The sequence below is a fragment of the Staurois parvus genome, unplaced genomic scaffold (assembly GCF_062004578.1).
Source record: "Staurois parvus isolate SC_StPar_1 unplaced genomic scaffold, SC_StPar_1.0 ptg000034l, whole genome shotgun sequence".
Taxonomy (NCBI): Eukaryota; Metazoa; Chordata; class Amphibia; order Anura; family Ranidae; genus Staurois; species Staurois parvus.
The window spans coordinates 2,312,437-2,329,907 of record NW_028317830.1 but is presented as its reverse complement, the minus strand read 5'-3'; the positions used below and the strand labels follow the sequence as shown (position 1 = coordinate 2,329,907).

At 44.0% G+C, this 17,471-nt stretch overlaps 1 protein-coding gene across 1 annotated transcript in view; it reads right to left on the bottom strand.

The window, feature by feature from the left end:
* LOC149470697 (uromodulin-like) overlaps positions 1–17,471 on the bottom strand; it is a 132,566-nt gene that overhangs the window by 50,051 nt on the left and 65,044 nt on the right. Inside the window, exons 10-11 of the mRNA XM_089661614.1 lie at positions 11,254–11,456; positions 6,782–6,936 (exon numbers count right to left, since the gene is read on the bottom strand). Of these exons, the coding sequence (XP_089517740.1) occupies positions 6,782–6,936; positions 11,254–11,456 (358 nt within the window). The remainder of the gene's footprint in view (positions 1–6,781; positions 6,937–11,253; positions 11,457–17,471) is intronic.

Here is a 17,471-nt window from a genome sequence, read left to right as displayed (position 1 = left end):
TTTCTGTGGCCCTAAGTAACAATTCTGTGGCCCTAAGTAACGTTTCTGTGGCCCTAAGTAACGTTTCTGTGGCCCTCAGTAACAAATCTGTGTCCCTCAGTAACAATTCTGTGTCTGTCCCTAAGTAACAATTCTGTGGCCCTAAGTAACGGTTCTGTGGCCCTCAGTAACAATTCTGTGTCCCTCAATAACAATTCTGTGTCTGTCCCTAAGTAACAATTCTGTGGCCCTAAGTAACGTTTCTGTGGCCCTAACTAACGATTCTGTGGCCCTAAGTAACGTTTCTGTGGCCCTAAGTAACGTTTCTGTGGCCCTCAGTAACAAATCTGTGTCCCTCAGTAACAATTCTGTGTCTGTCCCTAAGTAACAATTCTGTGCCCCTAAGTAACGTTTCTGTGGCCCTAAGTAACGGTTCTGTGGCCCTAAGTAACAATTCTGTGTCCCTCAATAACAATTCTGTGTCTGTCCCTAAGTAACAATTCTGTGGCCCTAAGTAACGTTTCTGTGGCCCTAAGTAACGATTCTGTGGCCCTCAGTAACAAATCTGTGTCCCTCAGTAACAATTCTGTGTCTGTCCCTAAGTAACAATTCTGTGGCCCTAAGTAACGTTTCTGTGGCCCCAAGTAACGATTCTGTGGCCCTCAGTAACAATTCTGTATCCCTCAGTAACAATTCTGTCTGTCCCTGAGTAACAATTCTGTGGCCCTAACTAACGATTCTGTGGCCCTAAGTAATGTTTCTGTGGCCCTAACTAACGATTCTGTGGCCCTAAGTAACGTTTCTGTTGCCCTAAGTAACGTTTCTGTGGCCCTAAGTAACGATTCTGTGGCCCTAACTAACGTTTCTGTGTCCCTAAGTAACGTTTCTGTGGCCCTAAGTAACGTTTCTGTGGCCCTAAGTAACGATTCTGTGTCCCTAAGTAACGTTTTTGTGTCCCTAAGTAACGATTCTGTGTCCCTAAGTAACGTTTTTGTGTCCCTAACTCTCTCCCTGAATACAGAGCGGTCTGCCTCTGTTGAATGACTGGAGGCAAATGGAGAATTCTAAAATGGCCGCCATTTATAGCTCGACCATTACACAGTGCTGGCTGGCTGGCTGCTGATTGACTAATGCGATCACATGTCATGAATAAATGCATTATGGGTCAGCGCGCCTTGTCTGCGCGCCTTCCCAGAGATCCCCACTCCGTCGCCGCACATGTCGCCGCCATTTTAGGAAAAATTTTCCTAATATTCGAAACGAATTCCACTTCGCCTACTTCGATTTGCTCATCTCTAGTCAGCATCCTACATGATGCCTCTACCGGGTTTGAGTGAGTCTGGAACCCAGTAACTTGTTAATTACAGACTATATCTTAATAACTCTTCCTTGGGTGGACCTGTCGCGTTGGTGTCCCTTTTTCTTTCTTCTACTCTTCTATTTTTTCTTCCTCAGATCACCCTTTGCTGGCTTGATGTCATATTATGATTTAAAGACACATTGTGTAGCACCCTGCTCTTCTTAAGCCTGATATATAGGGGAGCGGATCTCGGGCTCTGGCGCATTTGGACTGCTCCCACAGAATCAGCATTTACATCCTTTTGTTCCTGCTGTTGACATATCCTAATAGTTCCCATTCAGAGGAAGATTGGGATACTTGGATTTGCTCCCATCTGTCAATCCAGCCCCAGATCCAATCACTGACAAAATCTTGTACACTTCACCTCCGCAACATCTCCAAGATACGACCGTTCCTAACCTCGGAAACCACTAAGCAACTTATTCCCTCCCTGGTTATCTCTCGCCTTGACTATTGTAACTCCCTCCTCATTGGCCGACCTCATCGCAGGCTATCCCCCCTCCAGTCTATCATGAATGCTGCTGCCAGACTCATCCACCTTACTAACCGTTCTGTATCTGCCACCCCTCTCTGCCAATCCCTCCACTGGTCTCCATTCAGTGTCCTCCACCCCTCTCTGCCAATCCCTCCACTGGTCTCCATTCAGTGTCCTCCACCCCTCTCTGCCAATCCCTCCACTGGTCTCCATTCAGTGTCCTCCACCCCTCTCTGCCAATCCCTCCACTGGTCTCCATTCAGTGTCCTCCACCCCTCTCTGCCAATCCCTCCACTGGCCTCCACTCAGTGTCCTCCACCCCCCTCTGCCAATCCCTTCACTGGCCTCCACCCCTCTCTGCCAATCCCTCCACTGGCTCCCAGTTGCCCAACGGATAAAATTCGAAACACTAACAACGACATATAAAGCCATCCACAACACTGCCCCAATTTACATATCCGATCTTATCTCTAAATATCACCCAAACCGTACACTCCGCTCCTCGCAAGACCTCCTACTCTCTAGCTCCCTTATCTCCTCCTCTCATGCTCATCTCCAAGACTTCTCCAGGGCGTCACCCATCCTGTGGAACTCCCAACCCCATTCTTTAAGGCTATCACCTACTCTATTTACCTTTAGGCGATCACTGAAAACCCATCTCTTCAGGGAAGCCTATCCCGCCCTCTGCTAATACTGGAATCCTCTACGCTTCCAACCACCCCTTCCCCCACAGTTTTACCTATTGTACTATTCACCCCTCCCTCTTAGATTGTAAGCTCCCAGGATCAGGGCCCTCCTATCCCTCTTGTATTGAACTGTATTGTTGCTGTATTGTCTCCCTTTATATTGTAAAGTGCTGGGCAAACTGTTGGCGCCATAAATCCTGTATAATAATAATACACCTACTTTACATGTTGTTAATGTATAATGCTTTTATGTCATTTCTGTGTTTCGCCTGCGCTGCAAGATCTATTCACATGGCCATCAAGGGCCTTTAGCTGTATCTTTGCCTATTTAATGTTAATTTTCAATGAAAACATTGAAACATAATAATGATGAAATGCCTTAGAAGATCTATGATTTGACTTATGGCTTGATAAAGACTGTCAAATGTTATTGGTGCTATGAACTGCTGGCTGGCTTCGATTGGTAGATAGACTGTGATCTTTTTGGAGGGGGAGCCTAAGAAATATAGTATAGTATAAGAAGTTTAGTATATAAGTATAAAGCACTCTGGAATATGTTGGTTCTATATCCACTTTCTGACCCCAATACGTATATAAACTTTGCAGTTTGCAACTGGTTTACCTGGGTTATGGCTGAAGATATCAGCCATAACCTTGGTATCCTTTTTTACAGCTGGCGGCTGGCTTTCTCATGAAATCGGTCTGAGCAGCTCATTAGATCGCTTTCAGTAATGCTCACCGATGTTTCTCGGGCTTACTGTTTCAAACGCACGCATGAGAAATGATCCAAAGGTGCGGTCAGCTGGTCACAAAGACAATGAGAGACTCTATGGCCTTGGAAGACCGGAGTGACGTCATGACGTTAATTCTATTCCAAGACCAATGTAATTTTTTTTTTTATTTTAAAGCAAAAGATTAAACCTTTTTTATCTTCTGCTTTTAAAGGAAAAGCAGAGATTTCAGGTCTTTTTGACCCCAAATCCCTCCTTAAATAGGACCTGTCAAGCTTATTTGTGTTACAAAAGATATTTACATTCCTTGTAATAGAAATAAAAGTGATAGAAAAAACAAAGGGACAGTGTAAAAACAAAATATGAAAAGTAAAATAAGTAATAATTTAGTAATAAAAATGATAAAGCTCCCCCATCCCCTCAAGCTCACGTGCAGAAGTGAACCCCCTACGTCGGTCGCGCACACATCTGAGGTATTGCCGTGACCGTTACAGCGAGAACATAAATTCTAATACTAGACCTCCTGAGTAACTCTAAAGTGTCATCTTTGGAGATTTTTAATTACCGTAGTTTGCGGTCATTCCACTAGCTTGAGCAAATTTTAAGTTTTACATGTTTGGCTTCTATTTACTCGCCGTAACATCATCAACAAAATGGGGTAAATACTGTTTTTTTATTTTGTTTTTTTTTATTTATTAAGGTGTATTCTTTAAAAAAAATGCACTTGAAAAGCTGCTGCGCAAATACCATGTGACATAAAACATAAAAAAATTACAACGATTGCCATTTGATTCACTATGGTCTTTTCTAAAAAATAATAATAATAATTTTATATATATTTATATACAGTATATATATATATATATACACATATATACACATACACGCAGTGAAGGAAATGCGTATTTTCTCCCCCCTGATGGTGAATGTTCGCCCCTCACACAGAAATGATCGGTCTAACAATGGAATGTTCGGTGTAAGACTGAGAGACAGAATACAACAACAAATTCAGCAGAAATGCATCTAACAAATGATGACTGATCTGCATGTTCATGAGGGAAAGAAGGATTTGATCCCCTTCACAAAACATGACTTAGTACTTGGTGGCCAATCCCTTGTTGGCAATCACAGAGGTCAGACGTTTCCTGGAGTTGGCCCCCAGGTTCGCACACATCTCAGGAGGGATTTTGGCCCACTCCTCTTGGCAGATCCTCTCCAAGTCATTAAGGTTTGGTGGCTGACGTTTGGCAACTCGAACTTTCATCTCCCTCCACAGATTTTCAATCTGATTAAGGTCTGGAGACTGGCTAGGCCACTCCAGGACCTTAACCCCCCTGGCGGTATTCCCAAGTGTAGTTCGGGGTAAAGTTTCAGCACCACAAGCGTTGCTCCGGGATACCTTTTGCACTTACCTTGTCCTGCACTCCCGCGATGTCCCCCCTGCAGTGTCTTCAGCAATCTCCTCGGCCGATGCTGGCATTTGTCACCCGGGTTCCGATCCCTGCAACGTCGGGACATACAGGGGACGGAACTGGCGGGAAATGTCAAAAAGTGACATTCACTAAATACACTAAAATCACATAGTATAACATTCCTGTATCAAACCATTTCACATACATTGTGTCCCGAGTGCTTTGTCCGGCGCCCTGCCTGCATTGTTACCGCCCTTCCTGCCTGGAAACTGAGAAACGTCCATGGCGTCCAAAAAGCGTCCCTTTAGGTCAGACGCGGTTTTAGACCGGCTAGAGAACAGCGATAGTAAATCAGAACCACTTGCAGAATTGAGTGATAATGATTGGTGGGGGAAATTCCTCATCAGACACTGAAAACGATTCTGCGACTGAGCTCAGCGATGTGCGAACTTGGCGCTCTATTTCACATTTCAGTGTTTTTGGTTTGATTATATTATTGAATAAAATTTATTATTATTATATTTTTATTTTTTATGAATATTTATTAAATTATAATTTAATATTTTGTGTTTCAAATTTTATCATCCCCGGGATGTTTACTAGACTCTTGTTCAGACAGATTTCAGGGAGTTATTCCTAAGAATTACAGCCTACAATAAAAAAACAACATATTTCCATGCAAAAAAATGTAATGCTTTGAGCACAGAAATATGGACATAATCAGACCGCTAGGGAGGTTACTGTGCTTCTTTCTTCTTGAGCCACGTCTTTGTTGCCTTGGCCATGTGTTTTGGGTCATTGTCATGCTGGAACACCCATCCACCGCCCTTTTTCAATGCCCTGGCTGAGGGAAGAAGGTTCTCACCCAAGATTTGAGGGTACATTGCCCTGTCCATCATCCCTTTGATGCGGTGCAGTTGTCCCCCAAAGCAGAATATTTCCACTACCATGTTTCACAGTTGGGATGGTGTTCTTGGGGTCATAGGCAGCATTCCTCCTCCTCCAAACACGGTGAGTTGAGTTGATGCCAAAGAGTTCAATTTTTTTCTCATCTGACCACAACACTTCCACCAGTCCTCCTCTGCATCATTCAGATGTTCAGTGGCAGACTTCAGACGGGCCTGGACATGTGCTTTCTTGAGCAGAGGGACCTTGCGGCACTGCAGGATTTCAGTCCTTGTCGGCGTAGTGTGTTACCAATTGTTTTCTTGGTGACTGTGGTCCCAGCTGCCTGGAGATCATTGACAAGATCCTCACGTGTAGTTCTGGGATGATTCCTCACTGTTCTCATGATCATTGACACTCCACGAGGTGAGATCTTGCATGGTGCACCAGACCTAGGGAGACTGACACTTGTTTTGTGTTTCTTCCATTTGTGAATGATTGCACCAACTGTTGTCACCTTCTCACCAAGCTGCTTGGCCATAGTTTGGTAGCCCAGTCCAGCCTTGTGAAGGTCTACCATCTTGTCCCTGACATCCTTGGACAGCTCTTTGGTCTTTGCCATGGTGGAGAGTTTGGAATCTGATGGTTTGATTGCTCCTGTGGACAGGTGTCTGTATAAAGGTAACAAAATTAGATTAGCAGCACTCCCTTTAAGAGACTGCTTCTAATCTCAGCTTGTTACCTGTATGAGAGACACCTGGGAGCCAGAAATCCTGCTGAATGATAGGGGATCAAATCCTTCTTTCCCTCATGAACATGCAGATCAGTCATCATTTGTTAGACACATTTCTGCTGAATTTGTTGTGGTATTCTGTCTCTCAGCGTTACATCGAACATTCCATTGTTAGACCGATCATTTCTGTGTGAGGGGCGAACATTCCATTGTTAGACCGATCATTTCTGTGTGAGGGGCGAACATTCAACATCAGCCGGGGAGCAAATACGCATTTCCTTCACTGTGTATATATAATGTTTGGGGGTTATAAGTAATTTTCTAGCAAAAAATATTGATTTAAACTTGTAAACAAAAATTGCCAGAAAATGCTTGGTCTTCAAGTGGATACAGACATAAGAAAATACATTTGTACAGGACTGGACACCAATTGGACAGATACAATGTCTAAATACAATCTTAGCTCATTGAGCACTACATCAATATTGTATACTCAATGCACCAAAGGAAAGTGACTCACGCTACATAGGTGCTGACAGCAGTTAGAAGCTTTGTTTCCGTATTTGATGGAAAAGAGCAATGAAAGTCAACTGGGTAGGGATCTCTTTTAATCACTCCGTCAGTTTTTAGTGTTAGGTATGCAGTATTTGTATATGTGATATCAGTTCCATCGTTCTGAAAAATAATAGTAAGAGAAAAAGTCAGTGCATTTTCCGCAATGCGGTGCTCATAACGAGCTTCCCAGTGCGGATATAAATGGGACACAACGTCAGTGGCAGGGCTACCCCTTTGATAACGTGTTTTACACGAAACGCGTCAAGGAGTAGCCCTGTAGACTGACGTTCTCTACTGAAGCTACATGTGGGCCCAGTGGCCAGTTACTGTTACTACTTTTATTTTTTCATCTCTACTTTGGCTTAGTGGACAAAACTGGTACTGCTTACCCATGATATTCTGTTTGTCTCATACCATTACTCTGCTTTTTGATATCCAATCATGGTTTCATGTTTGTGATGGACCTTAGGTTGATTTTTATTGATTTATAATAAAAAGACTACACTATTATACACTTTCTGTTTTTGGGTGGCTTTTTCAACATTTTTGAGCCACCCTAAATTTGAAATAATACCGCCGGGTGTGAATCACCTAAACAACTGGAATCGCTTAAGGGAGTATCCGCGTGTTTCATCTTCATGGGATTTTGATCCATTATGTTGTTTGGAGAGCTACCTGATGTGTGCGAACCATTGGTGACCCCCCTAACCTTCTGATGACCATTATTACGATGACTGCGAGTTCCCCGATTGTGATTTGATATTCATTATATGCGCATATTCCTTGCGCTTCTGGTAAGTGCAAGCATACTTCAGTTACAGCACCAAGAAGTCACCTGCACTTTATTTTGTTATCAATCGGAACACCCTGTGCTTATTGAACAGTGATATCATCCATTCACCTGTCTATTGGATCACCAGAACTTTATATCTTTTATGTTTTTTATGGTACTAGTTGGGACTTTGAGTCATTTTTACTCACCTTGTGTATCTATACCATCACCCGTTCACTTTTGCACTTGTCATTTTATTTATTCATCATTATTATTTTTATTGTTTATTTTAGCAACAATTTTTTAATATATTTAGCAATTAGTTTTAGTTACGAGCGCTGCATTTTTATTATATTATTTGGCTTTCGAAACCAGGTCAGCTTGCAGAGAAGGACTAATAATGTTCCACTATAAAAGGGCAGGTTCCCATCAGCCTTTTATCAGTAGGGAGTTTTGACACATATTTGATTCCCCCCCCCCCCCCCGGCCTTTATGCTCATACTTCATGGACTAAATATTTCTTATTTAAGACTACTATTGAGTGTCAGCAACATTTGTAATTGCTGTTTCGCTGCTGACACCTCCCCCCTCCCCATGGGTTGGGGTTTAGTATTCAATGGATATGCTTGTAATTTTTGGAAGGGAGGTATAATTTATTTGATTTTATTAGGACCTTTTCTTTTGAGGGAGGGGGACCGCACTGTATGCAACTGTTACTGACATAGGACAGTTGCCCTTTGTTTACAGCACATCACTGCATACTTGTGCAATACATTAGCAGACAGTATCTATATTCCTTCTATTACCAAAGCTGGAATTCAGTTTGGACAATCCCCTTTATTGAAATGCCAAACAGGTATAAAGTAAAAGGCAGGTAGTAAGGTACAAAGGGGTTCTGCAGGAAAAAATGGTGGTCAACCTCACCATCCATTGGCAGGGCATGTTTGTCTTTTCTATCTCACAGTTGTCATGCTATGCAGCTATACAGTGACTAACAATGCCTTCCTGTTCTTCCTTCTCCCAGGCACACAGTTGTCAGTTGTACACTTTTCTACCTCCTGCTCCTGTTCTGCTAATACCAGCAAAGCCCCAAAAATGGCAATGAGAAATCCACAGAATTGCCTCATCACATGATCTCTGACTTCCTGGAGGAGAACCTTGGTTATTATTATTATTATACAGTATTTATAAAGCGCCAATAGTTGGCTCAGCGCTGTACATTACAGAGGGGGACAGAACATGTGACAGAACAATACCAATACAATGCAATACATGAGGGGATCGAGGACCCTGCTCTTTCGAGCTTACAATCTAGGAGGGAGGGGATAGTGGCACAGGAGGAGATAGCTGTGGGGGATGGAGTGGTAGGAAGAGTGGAGGAGGTCGGCAAGTTAGCAGGGGGTGGGGTAGGCTTCCCTGAAGAGATGGGTTTTCAGGGTGCGCCTAAAGGAGAGGAGAGTAGGTGATAATTTGATGGGTTGGGGCAGGGAGTTCCAGAGGATGGGTGACACCCTGGAGAAGTCCTGGAGGCGGGCATGGGAGGAGGAGACCAGGGAACTAGAGAGAAGGAGGTCTTGTGAGGTTATGCACAAGTATCTGGATATTGAGGATGAGGAAGACAGCAACAGGACTATAGGGGGAGGGGGCATCAGGCAGGGAGTAGCAAGAAGCAGTTATGTTCCAGCAACTTCCGCTGGATCTTACTACCAAAAGAACAGTGTAGCTGTCACCATTATGAAAGTTTGAAAGTTCTGAGGGAAAGGTAGAACAGCAATGAAAGAGTATTTTGCCCAGGTATAGGGGCAGCTTGCAGCAGACTGGAGGGAGCAGCCATTCTAATCCATCTGACAGCGCTGCCTCACTACTACCACAGCTTTCCCAATGGCTGGTCCACAGAGCTCTGCAGTGTTGGACGTTTTAATCTACCTTCTACCAATAGCACAGTAGTTGCAGCACCACTGTGGCCTGTGGTCTGCAGTCTCTGCCTGCAGTGTATCAGCCATTTGGGTACCACATTTGGGAGCCAGCCATATTGGTACCACATGCCTAAGGAAAGACATGACTCTGCATTACAGGGCTTAGTAAGAGTACCTTAATGAAACAAATTGGCAGCAAAAGGCAGCAAAAGTCTCACATTCCTCTTCCTTGCTTATTAATGTTTGCCTCTTCCCCTCCACCTGTTTCTCCTGCTGCATCTACTGCAACATTTGAGCCCTCTAGTGGCAGACAAGGAAGCCACATAATGGTTTCAAAGGCTTAGGATAAACCACGTGAAGTGGCAAAAAGGGTCATTGGGCCATGCTGAGGAGGGTCACTGAAAAGATTAAACCCTTGAAGAATCCTTACCCACCCCACAGTCCCCAGCAGCACCCTGCCCATGGCAGGTGTATATTCCACAGCACCTGGAATGGAACAAAAAATGTTCCCAAATAACCCCATGTCCAGAGTCTTAATGCCATGGTTCATGGAATCAATTCCATTCTGTAGGTGTATAGTCTGTGCTACACCAAAGTGGCATGTACTTAGCTGCCATTATTTCTCCCAGAATACCATCACTGCCCTCCTTCCAGAATGAGGAATATAACCTATCTGTGTCAATGGACTACGCTGTCAGCAACAGGGTACACATAACCCCAGACACGTGGTCCCGTAGCCATGAGCTGGAATGCTATATATCCCTCATGGCACACTGGAGTAATCTTCTGGTGGCTTTGAAGGACGCAGTACAGGAAACATCTCTTATCTGATAGTGATAGTGCAGTCATCTGTTCCCCAAGCACCCTAGAGCATATGCAATGTCCCAGACTAAACTCTGCCATTGTACCATGTTGCATCTTGTATGCCTTGGGTACAGAAGCCACAATAGACCAGACCTATTGTTAGCTCTCCAGGCCAGAATCCAAGAGATGGCTGACCCCATACTATCTTTAGCCAATGAAGGTAATGAATGTGTAACAATAGTACCAATCTGCTGGCATCCCTTCATCAAAGAAACCTCACAAACATACCTTGCTTGACACATGTCATCAACCTGGTGGTGTATCAGTTCACCATAAAGTTCCATTTCTTCCAGGAGCTCCTTTCTGAGGTCAGAAATGCTTGCTGCTTTGTTAGGTGGTCATACCCAGCCAGTGTTCACCTGTCAACATAAACTGCTTGCCAACTGCCTCATCCATGACACGTCCACATGCTGGAACCAAATGTTGGCCATGCTGCAAAGGCTGCACCATCTCTATAAGTTTTATGTGTACTGGGTGTGTTTAACAAGGTCATTCTATGTCCTCAAATCACCTTCTTGATTATTTTAATTATGTTAAGTTAGCAAAAACGTTCATTGATAAGGAAGTCCAGTGAAAAAAGTATGAATTGACTCAATTAATGAGCTTTACAGTAAACACATCTCTTTGAATGCACTGTGAAAAATGTGATATAAGAACATGGTAATGAGGATGTGTTTATTTACATTCAGTACAAGAAAGGGCATTTTTTACTTACTTTAAATCCCTATTAAATTGCAATTGAGAAGCTATTTAATTAAAGTTTAAAGGCTTCTGAAACAACCTCAAGAGACACTGGTCATTGAAACATTGTATGAATATAACATTCAAGTCTGTGTAGCAGGTGACCTAAGATATAAAATAAAATGATATTGGGCCTATACGTACCAAAATGTGTCCCCCACAACTACCATCTGCTGGCCGTCTGATGAAAGTGATGTAACTTGTACCCATTCTTTCAATGATTCCTAAGCAGGAATTGTCTTTCAGATGAATGGATGAGGTGTTATATCCCAGTTGCTCTAGAAGACATTTGTTGAACCTCACTTCTATATTCTCCAGGCCACAGGTCACTTGTGGTGTACGGCCATCTACATAAATAGAAAAGAGAACCATACTGTATTGAGTCAGTGGTGCTCTGGATGAGCAGAGACAAGGAGAAAAGAGGAATACAAAGCCACAAGATAGATCCTTCTAAGGATAGCATTTAGTTGTGTGCATGGGAAAAGTAGGACCAAATGTGCAAGAAGCATATACTCACATTCATAAGGTTGCTGGCTACCTGTTCTAGAGTCAAGCAACCTATATTAGCACATGTGGAGAACATGACTGTCTCCATGCAAACTGTGGGCAGGCACGCTTGATGCCCATCTTGATTGTCTGGAAGTTCTTGTACCATGCTAGAATGCAACCAGTGAACAATAATAATAAAAAAAAAAAGAGGACCCAAGATGTAATCAATATATGGTTAGTGGATTCACCCATTATTCACTCAAAAGATGCTTCCAATTGGATTCTTCAAAAAGGTCAGTATTTATTGATCATAAAACTGATCTCTGATAAAGTGGTGTCTCTTTATTCACTACTTCATCAGGCAAGGTATACAGTACACTGGATTAAATTAATAAAACAGTAGATACAAAGGGTGGAAGATATAAACAATTACATACATTTTTTTATGGTATATATCTTCCACCCTTTGGAATGAAGCACCTTTTTTATTGAATGGACGCCTCTGCTAACCAAACACTGGTTCCATTTTGGGCCTTTTTACCATGCTGTATTGAGGTTTACACTGCAAACTACAAATATATACAGTTGTGACCAAAATTATTCAACCCCCAATGCTGTAAAGGGGTTTAGGGACTATAGTGTACATTTGGAATTGTATTCAGAATCAAATCCTACAAGGACGTTGTAACTACCCAAATGCAACTAAAATGACATCAATTGTTTATGTAATACAGTAGTAAATGGTTCTTATGTGGTTTCTTCATTGCCACAATTATTCAACCCCTTAAAGACTACCACTCTGAAGAACAGAGGTTCATACAGGTGCTTTCCATCAGGTATTGAAAACACCTGTGGATGTCACCGAGCAGCAATCAAGCATAATAAGCACCAATTAGGCAGCTTTAAAATGACTGTGATACTCAGCTCCTTCTAGACATTTACTGGTGTGGTTACAAACATGGTGAAGGCAAGAGAATGGTCCAGGAAGACAAGAGAAGAGGTGATTTCTCTTCACAGGAAGGGCAATGGCTATAAGAAGATTGCAAAGATGTTAAACATACCAAGAGACACCTTAGGAAGCATCATTCGCAAATTCAAGGCAAAGGGCACTGTTGAAACGCTACCTGGTCGTGGCAGAAAGAAGATGCTGACTTCGACTGCTGTGCGCTACCTGAAGCGTAGAGTGGAGAGAAGTCCCCGTGTGACTGCTGAGGAACTGAGAAAAGATTTGTCAGATGTGGGTACAGAAGTTTCAGCCCAGACAATAAGACGCACACTGCGTAATGAAGGCCTCCGTGCCAGAACTCCCAGGCGTACCCCCTTGCTGTCTCCAAAGAATAAGAAGAGTCGACTGCAGTATGCCAAAAGCCATGTGGACAAACCACAAAAGTTGTGGGATAGTGTTCTGTGGACTGATGAAACAAAATTAGAACTGTTTGGGCCCATGGATCAACGCTATGTTTGGAGGAGGAAGAACAAGGCCTATGATGAAAAGAACACCTTGCCTACTGTGAAGCATGGTGGAGGGTCAATCATGCTTTGGGGCTGTTTTGCTTCTGCAGGTACAGGGAAGCTTCAGCGTGTGCAAGGTACCATGAATTCTCTTCAGTACCAGGAGATATTGGATGGAAACGTGATGCAGTCCGTCACACACCTGAGGCTTGGGAGACGTTGGACCTTTCAACAGGACAATGATCCCAAGCATACCTCCAAGTCCACTAGAGCATGGTTGCAGAGGAAAGGCTGGAACATTTTGGAGTGGCCATCGCAGTCACCAGACTTAAATCCGATTGAGAACCTCTGGTGGGACTTAAAGAAAGCAGTTGCAGTGCGCAAGCCTAAGAATGTGACTGAACTGGAGGCCTTTGCCCATGAAGAATGGGCGAAGATACCCGTAGATCGCTGCAAGACACTTGTGTCAAGCTATGCTTCACGTTTAAAAGCTGTTATAACTGTAAAAGGATGCTGTACTAAGTACTAAGATTGAATGTCACTTGGGGGTTGAATAAAACTGATAATGCTGTGAGCACAGAAAAGACATTTGTGGTTATTTCATTATAACTGTTATGTTATATTTGTCTGACCTACAAGTGCCTCTTTAATGTAAATGTAAGCAAGATGACTGAATGATCAAAAGCAATGTCAAACTGGCCAAAACACTCAATTTCAGTGGGGGTTGAATAATTTTGGTCACAACTGTATATATAGAGAGAGAGAGAGACCAAAGTATACATCAGGGATGACAAGCTGCACAACAATCTTCAATGTTCAAGCTTCCACCCCCAACACACCAAATGGCCCAACATACAGTGAGGAACAGAAGTATTTGAACCCCCTGCGATTTTGCAAGTTCTCCCACTTAAAAATCATGGAGGGGTCTGACATTCACATTGTAGGTGCATTCCCACTCTGAGAGACAGAATTTAAAACAAATTTCAGGAAATCCCATTGTATGATTTGTAAAGAATGTATTTGTCTCGCACTGCTGAACAGAAGTATATGAACCCCTGAGAAGATCCGTGTTAATATCTGGTACAGAAGCCTTTGTCTGCAATTACAGAGGTCAGACGTTTCCTGTAGTTCCTTGACCAGGTTTGCACTGCAACAGGGATTTTGGCCGACTCCTCCACACCGATCTCCTCTAGATCTGTCAGGTTTCAGGGCTGTCACTGGGCAACACAGAGTTTCAGCTCCCTCCAAAGACGTTCTATTGGATTCAGGTGTGGAGACTGGCTAGGCCACTCCAGAACCTCGATATGCTTCTTACGGAGCAACTCCTTGGTTCTCCTGGCTGTGTGCTTCGGGTCGTTGTCATGTTGGAAGACCCAGCCACGACCCATCTTCAATGCTCTGACTGAGAGAAGGAGCTTGTTGCTCAAAATCTCACCATAAATGGCCCCATTCATCCTCTCCTTAATACAGTGCAGTCATCCTGTCCCCTTCGCAGAAAAGCACCCCCAAAGCATGATGTTACCACCCCCATGCTTCACAGTAGGGATGGTGTTCTTGGGATGCAACTAATCCTTCTTTTTCCTCCAAACTTGACAAGTGAGGTTTAGACCAAAAAGTTCTCCTTTGGTCTCATCTGACCACATGACTTTCTCCCATGCCACCTCTGGATCATCCAGATGGTCCTTAGAAAACTTCAGACGGGCCTGGACATGTGATGACTGGAGCAGGGGAACCTTCCGTGCAATGCATTATTGGAAACCATGACGGCGTAGTGTTCTACCGACAGTGACCTTTGAAACTGTGGTCCCAGCTCTCTTCATGTCATTGACCAGCTCCTCCCTTGTAGTTCTGGGCTGATTCCTCACCTTTCTTATCATCAGTGATACCCCACAAGGTGACATCTTGCATGGAGCCCCAGTCCAAGGGAGACTGACAGTCTTTATCCTCTTCCATTTTCTAACAATTGCTCCAACAGTTGATCTATTTTCACCAAGCTGCTTGGCAATTGCCCCGTAGCCCTTTCCAGCCTTGTGGAGGTCCACAATTTTGTCTCTGGTGTCTTTTGACAGCTCTTTGGTCTTGCCCATGGTAGTAGTTGGCGTCTGACTGACTGTGAGATGGACAGGTGTCTTTAAAGAGCTCAGACAGGTGCTACTAAGTGAGATGAATGAGTGGAGTAGAGGGGGACTTTATAAAGGCGCAGTAACAGGTCTTTGAGAGGCAGAATTCTTGCTGTTTCTTAGGTGTTCAAATACTTCTGTTCAGCAGTGCGAGACAAATACATTCTTTACAAATCATACAATGTGATCTCCTGAATTTTTTTTTAAATTCTATCTCTCAGAGTGGGAATGCACCTACAATGTGAATTTCAGACCCCTCCATGATGGAGAAGTGGGAGAACTTGCAAAATCGCAGGGGGTTCAAATACTTCTGTTCCTCACTGTACCTGAATGACAGATTCATTCAGGGTTTTTTTTTTTTTGTGCTTAGCTGTGAGTTGGCCACGGCTAATCACATGACACAGCTGGGCTGTGATTGGCCCAGCTTGTACATGTGATCACTGTTACCATTCACAGCTAGACACACTAGTATACAATGGATGGCATGAATGAAGCCATCTATTGTATACAACTATAATGTGACCTGCTGTGATTGGTCACAGCAGGTCACATGGTGCCGGCAATGGGGCCGGTACTCAGATCTGCCATCAGCCGTGTCCGAAGTACACGGCCGGTGACAGATCGCACTGCTGTGCGGCTCTGCAGGCGCGCAACCTGCGCATGCCCAAAAGGAAGCCATATGGCGTCCGCCCGGAAAGGTGAGTGTTTTTGCCTGCCGCCATTCGGCCATAGGCCGGGTGGAAGGAGGTTAATATTCATAATCCATAATCAAGGGACAAGATTGTAGACCTACACAAGGCTGGACTGGGCTACCAAACTATGGCCAAGCAGCTTGGTGAGAAGGTGACAACAGTTGGTGCAATCATTCACAAATGGAAGAAACACAAAACAAGTGTCAGTCTCCCTAGGTCTGGTGCACCATGCAAGATCTCACCTCGTGGAGTGTCAATGATCATGAGAACAGTGAGGAATCATCCCAGAACTACACGGGAGGATCTTGTCGATGATCTCCAGGCAGCTGGGACCACAGTCACCAAGAAAACAATTGGTAACACACTACGCTGAGGGCCCAGGGTCAGTAGGGGGCCCCATGAGATGCCCCTGGTACCTTTTTCATAGGCTTTTTTGAGTTTGGGCAAGGACATAGGGGCCCCATGATCCCCTATTGCCCGGGGGCCCCATGAGTTGTCCAGGCCCATCTGATGTTTGCCACTGAACATCTGAATGAACATCTGAATGATGCAGAGGAGGACTGGTTGAAAGTGTTGTGGTCAGATGAGACCAAAATCCAGCTCTTTGGCATCAACTCAACTCACCATGTTTGGAGGAGGAGGAATGCTGCCTATGATCCCAAGAACACCATCCCAACTGTGAAACCTGGTGGTGGAAACATTCTGCTTTGGGGGTGTTTTTCTGCTAAGGGGACAGGACAACTGCACCACATCAAAGGAACAATGGATGGGGCAATGTACCCTCAAATCTTGGGTAAGAACCTTCTTCCCTTAGCCAGGGCAGTGAAAATGGGTGGTGGATGGGTGTTCCAGCATGACAATGACATAAAACACACGGCCAAGGCAACAAAGGAGCGGCTCAAGAAGAAGCACATTAAGGTCCTGGAGTGGCCTAGCCAGTCTCCACACCTTCATCCAGACCTTAATCCAATTGAAAATCTGTGGAGGGAGCTGAAAGTTTGAGTTGCCAAATGTCAGCCACCAAACCTTAATGACTTGGAGAGGATCTGCCAAGAGGAATGGGCCAAAATCCCTCCTGAGATGTGTGCGAACCTGGGGGCCAACTCCAGGAAACGTCTGACCTCTGTGATTGCCAACAAGGGATTGGCCACCAAGTACTAAGTCATGTTTTGTGAAGGGGATCAAATCCTTCTTTCCCTCATGAACATGCAGATCAGTCTCTCAGTGTTACACCGAACATTCCATTGTTAGACCGATCATTTCTGTGTGAGGGGCGAACATTCACCATCAGAGGGGGGCAAACACGCATATATATATATACACAGTCAGGTCCATAAATATTGGGACATGGACACAATAACATTTTTGGCTCTATACACCACCACAATGGATATGAAATTAAACGAACAAGATGTGCTTTAACTGCAGACTGTCAGCTTTAATTTGAGGGTATTTACATCCAAATCAGGTGAACGGTGTAGGAATTACAACAGTTTGCATATGTGCCTCCCACTTGTTAAGGGACCAAAAGTAATGGGACAATTGGCTTCTCAGCTGTTCCATGGCCAGGTGTGTGTTATTCCCTCATTATCCCAATTACAATGAGCAG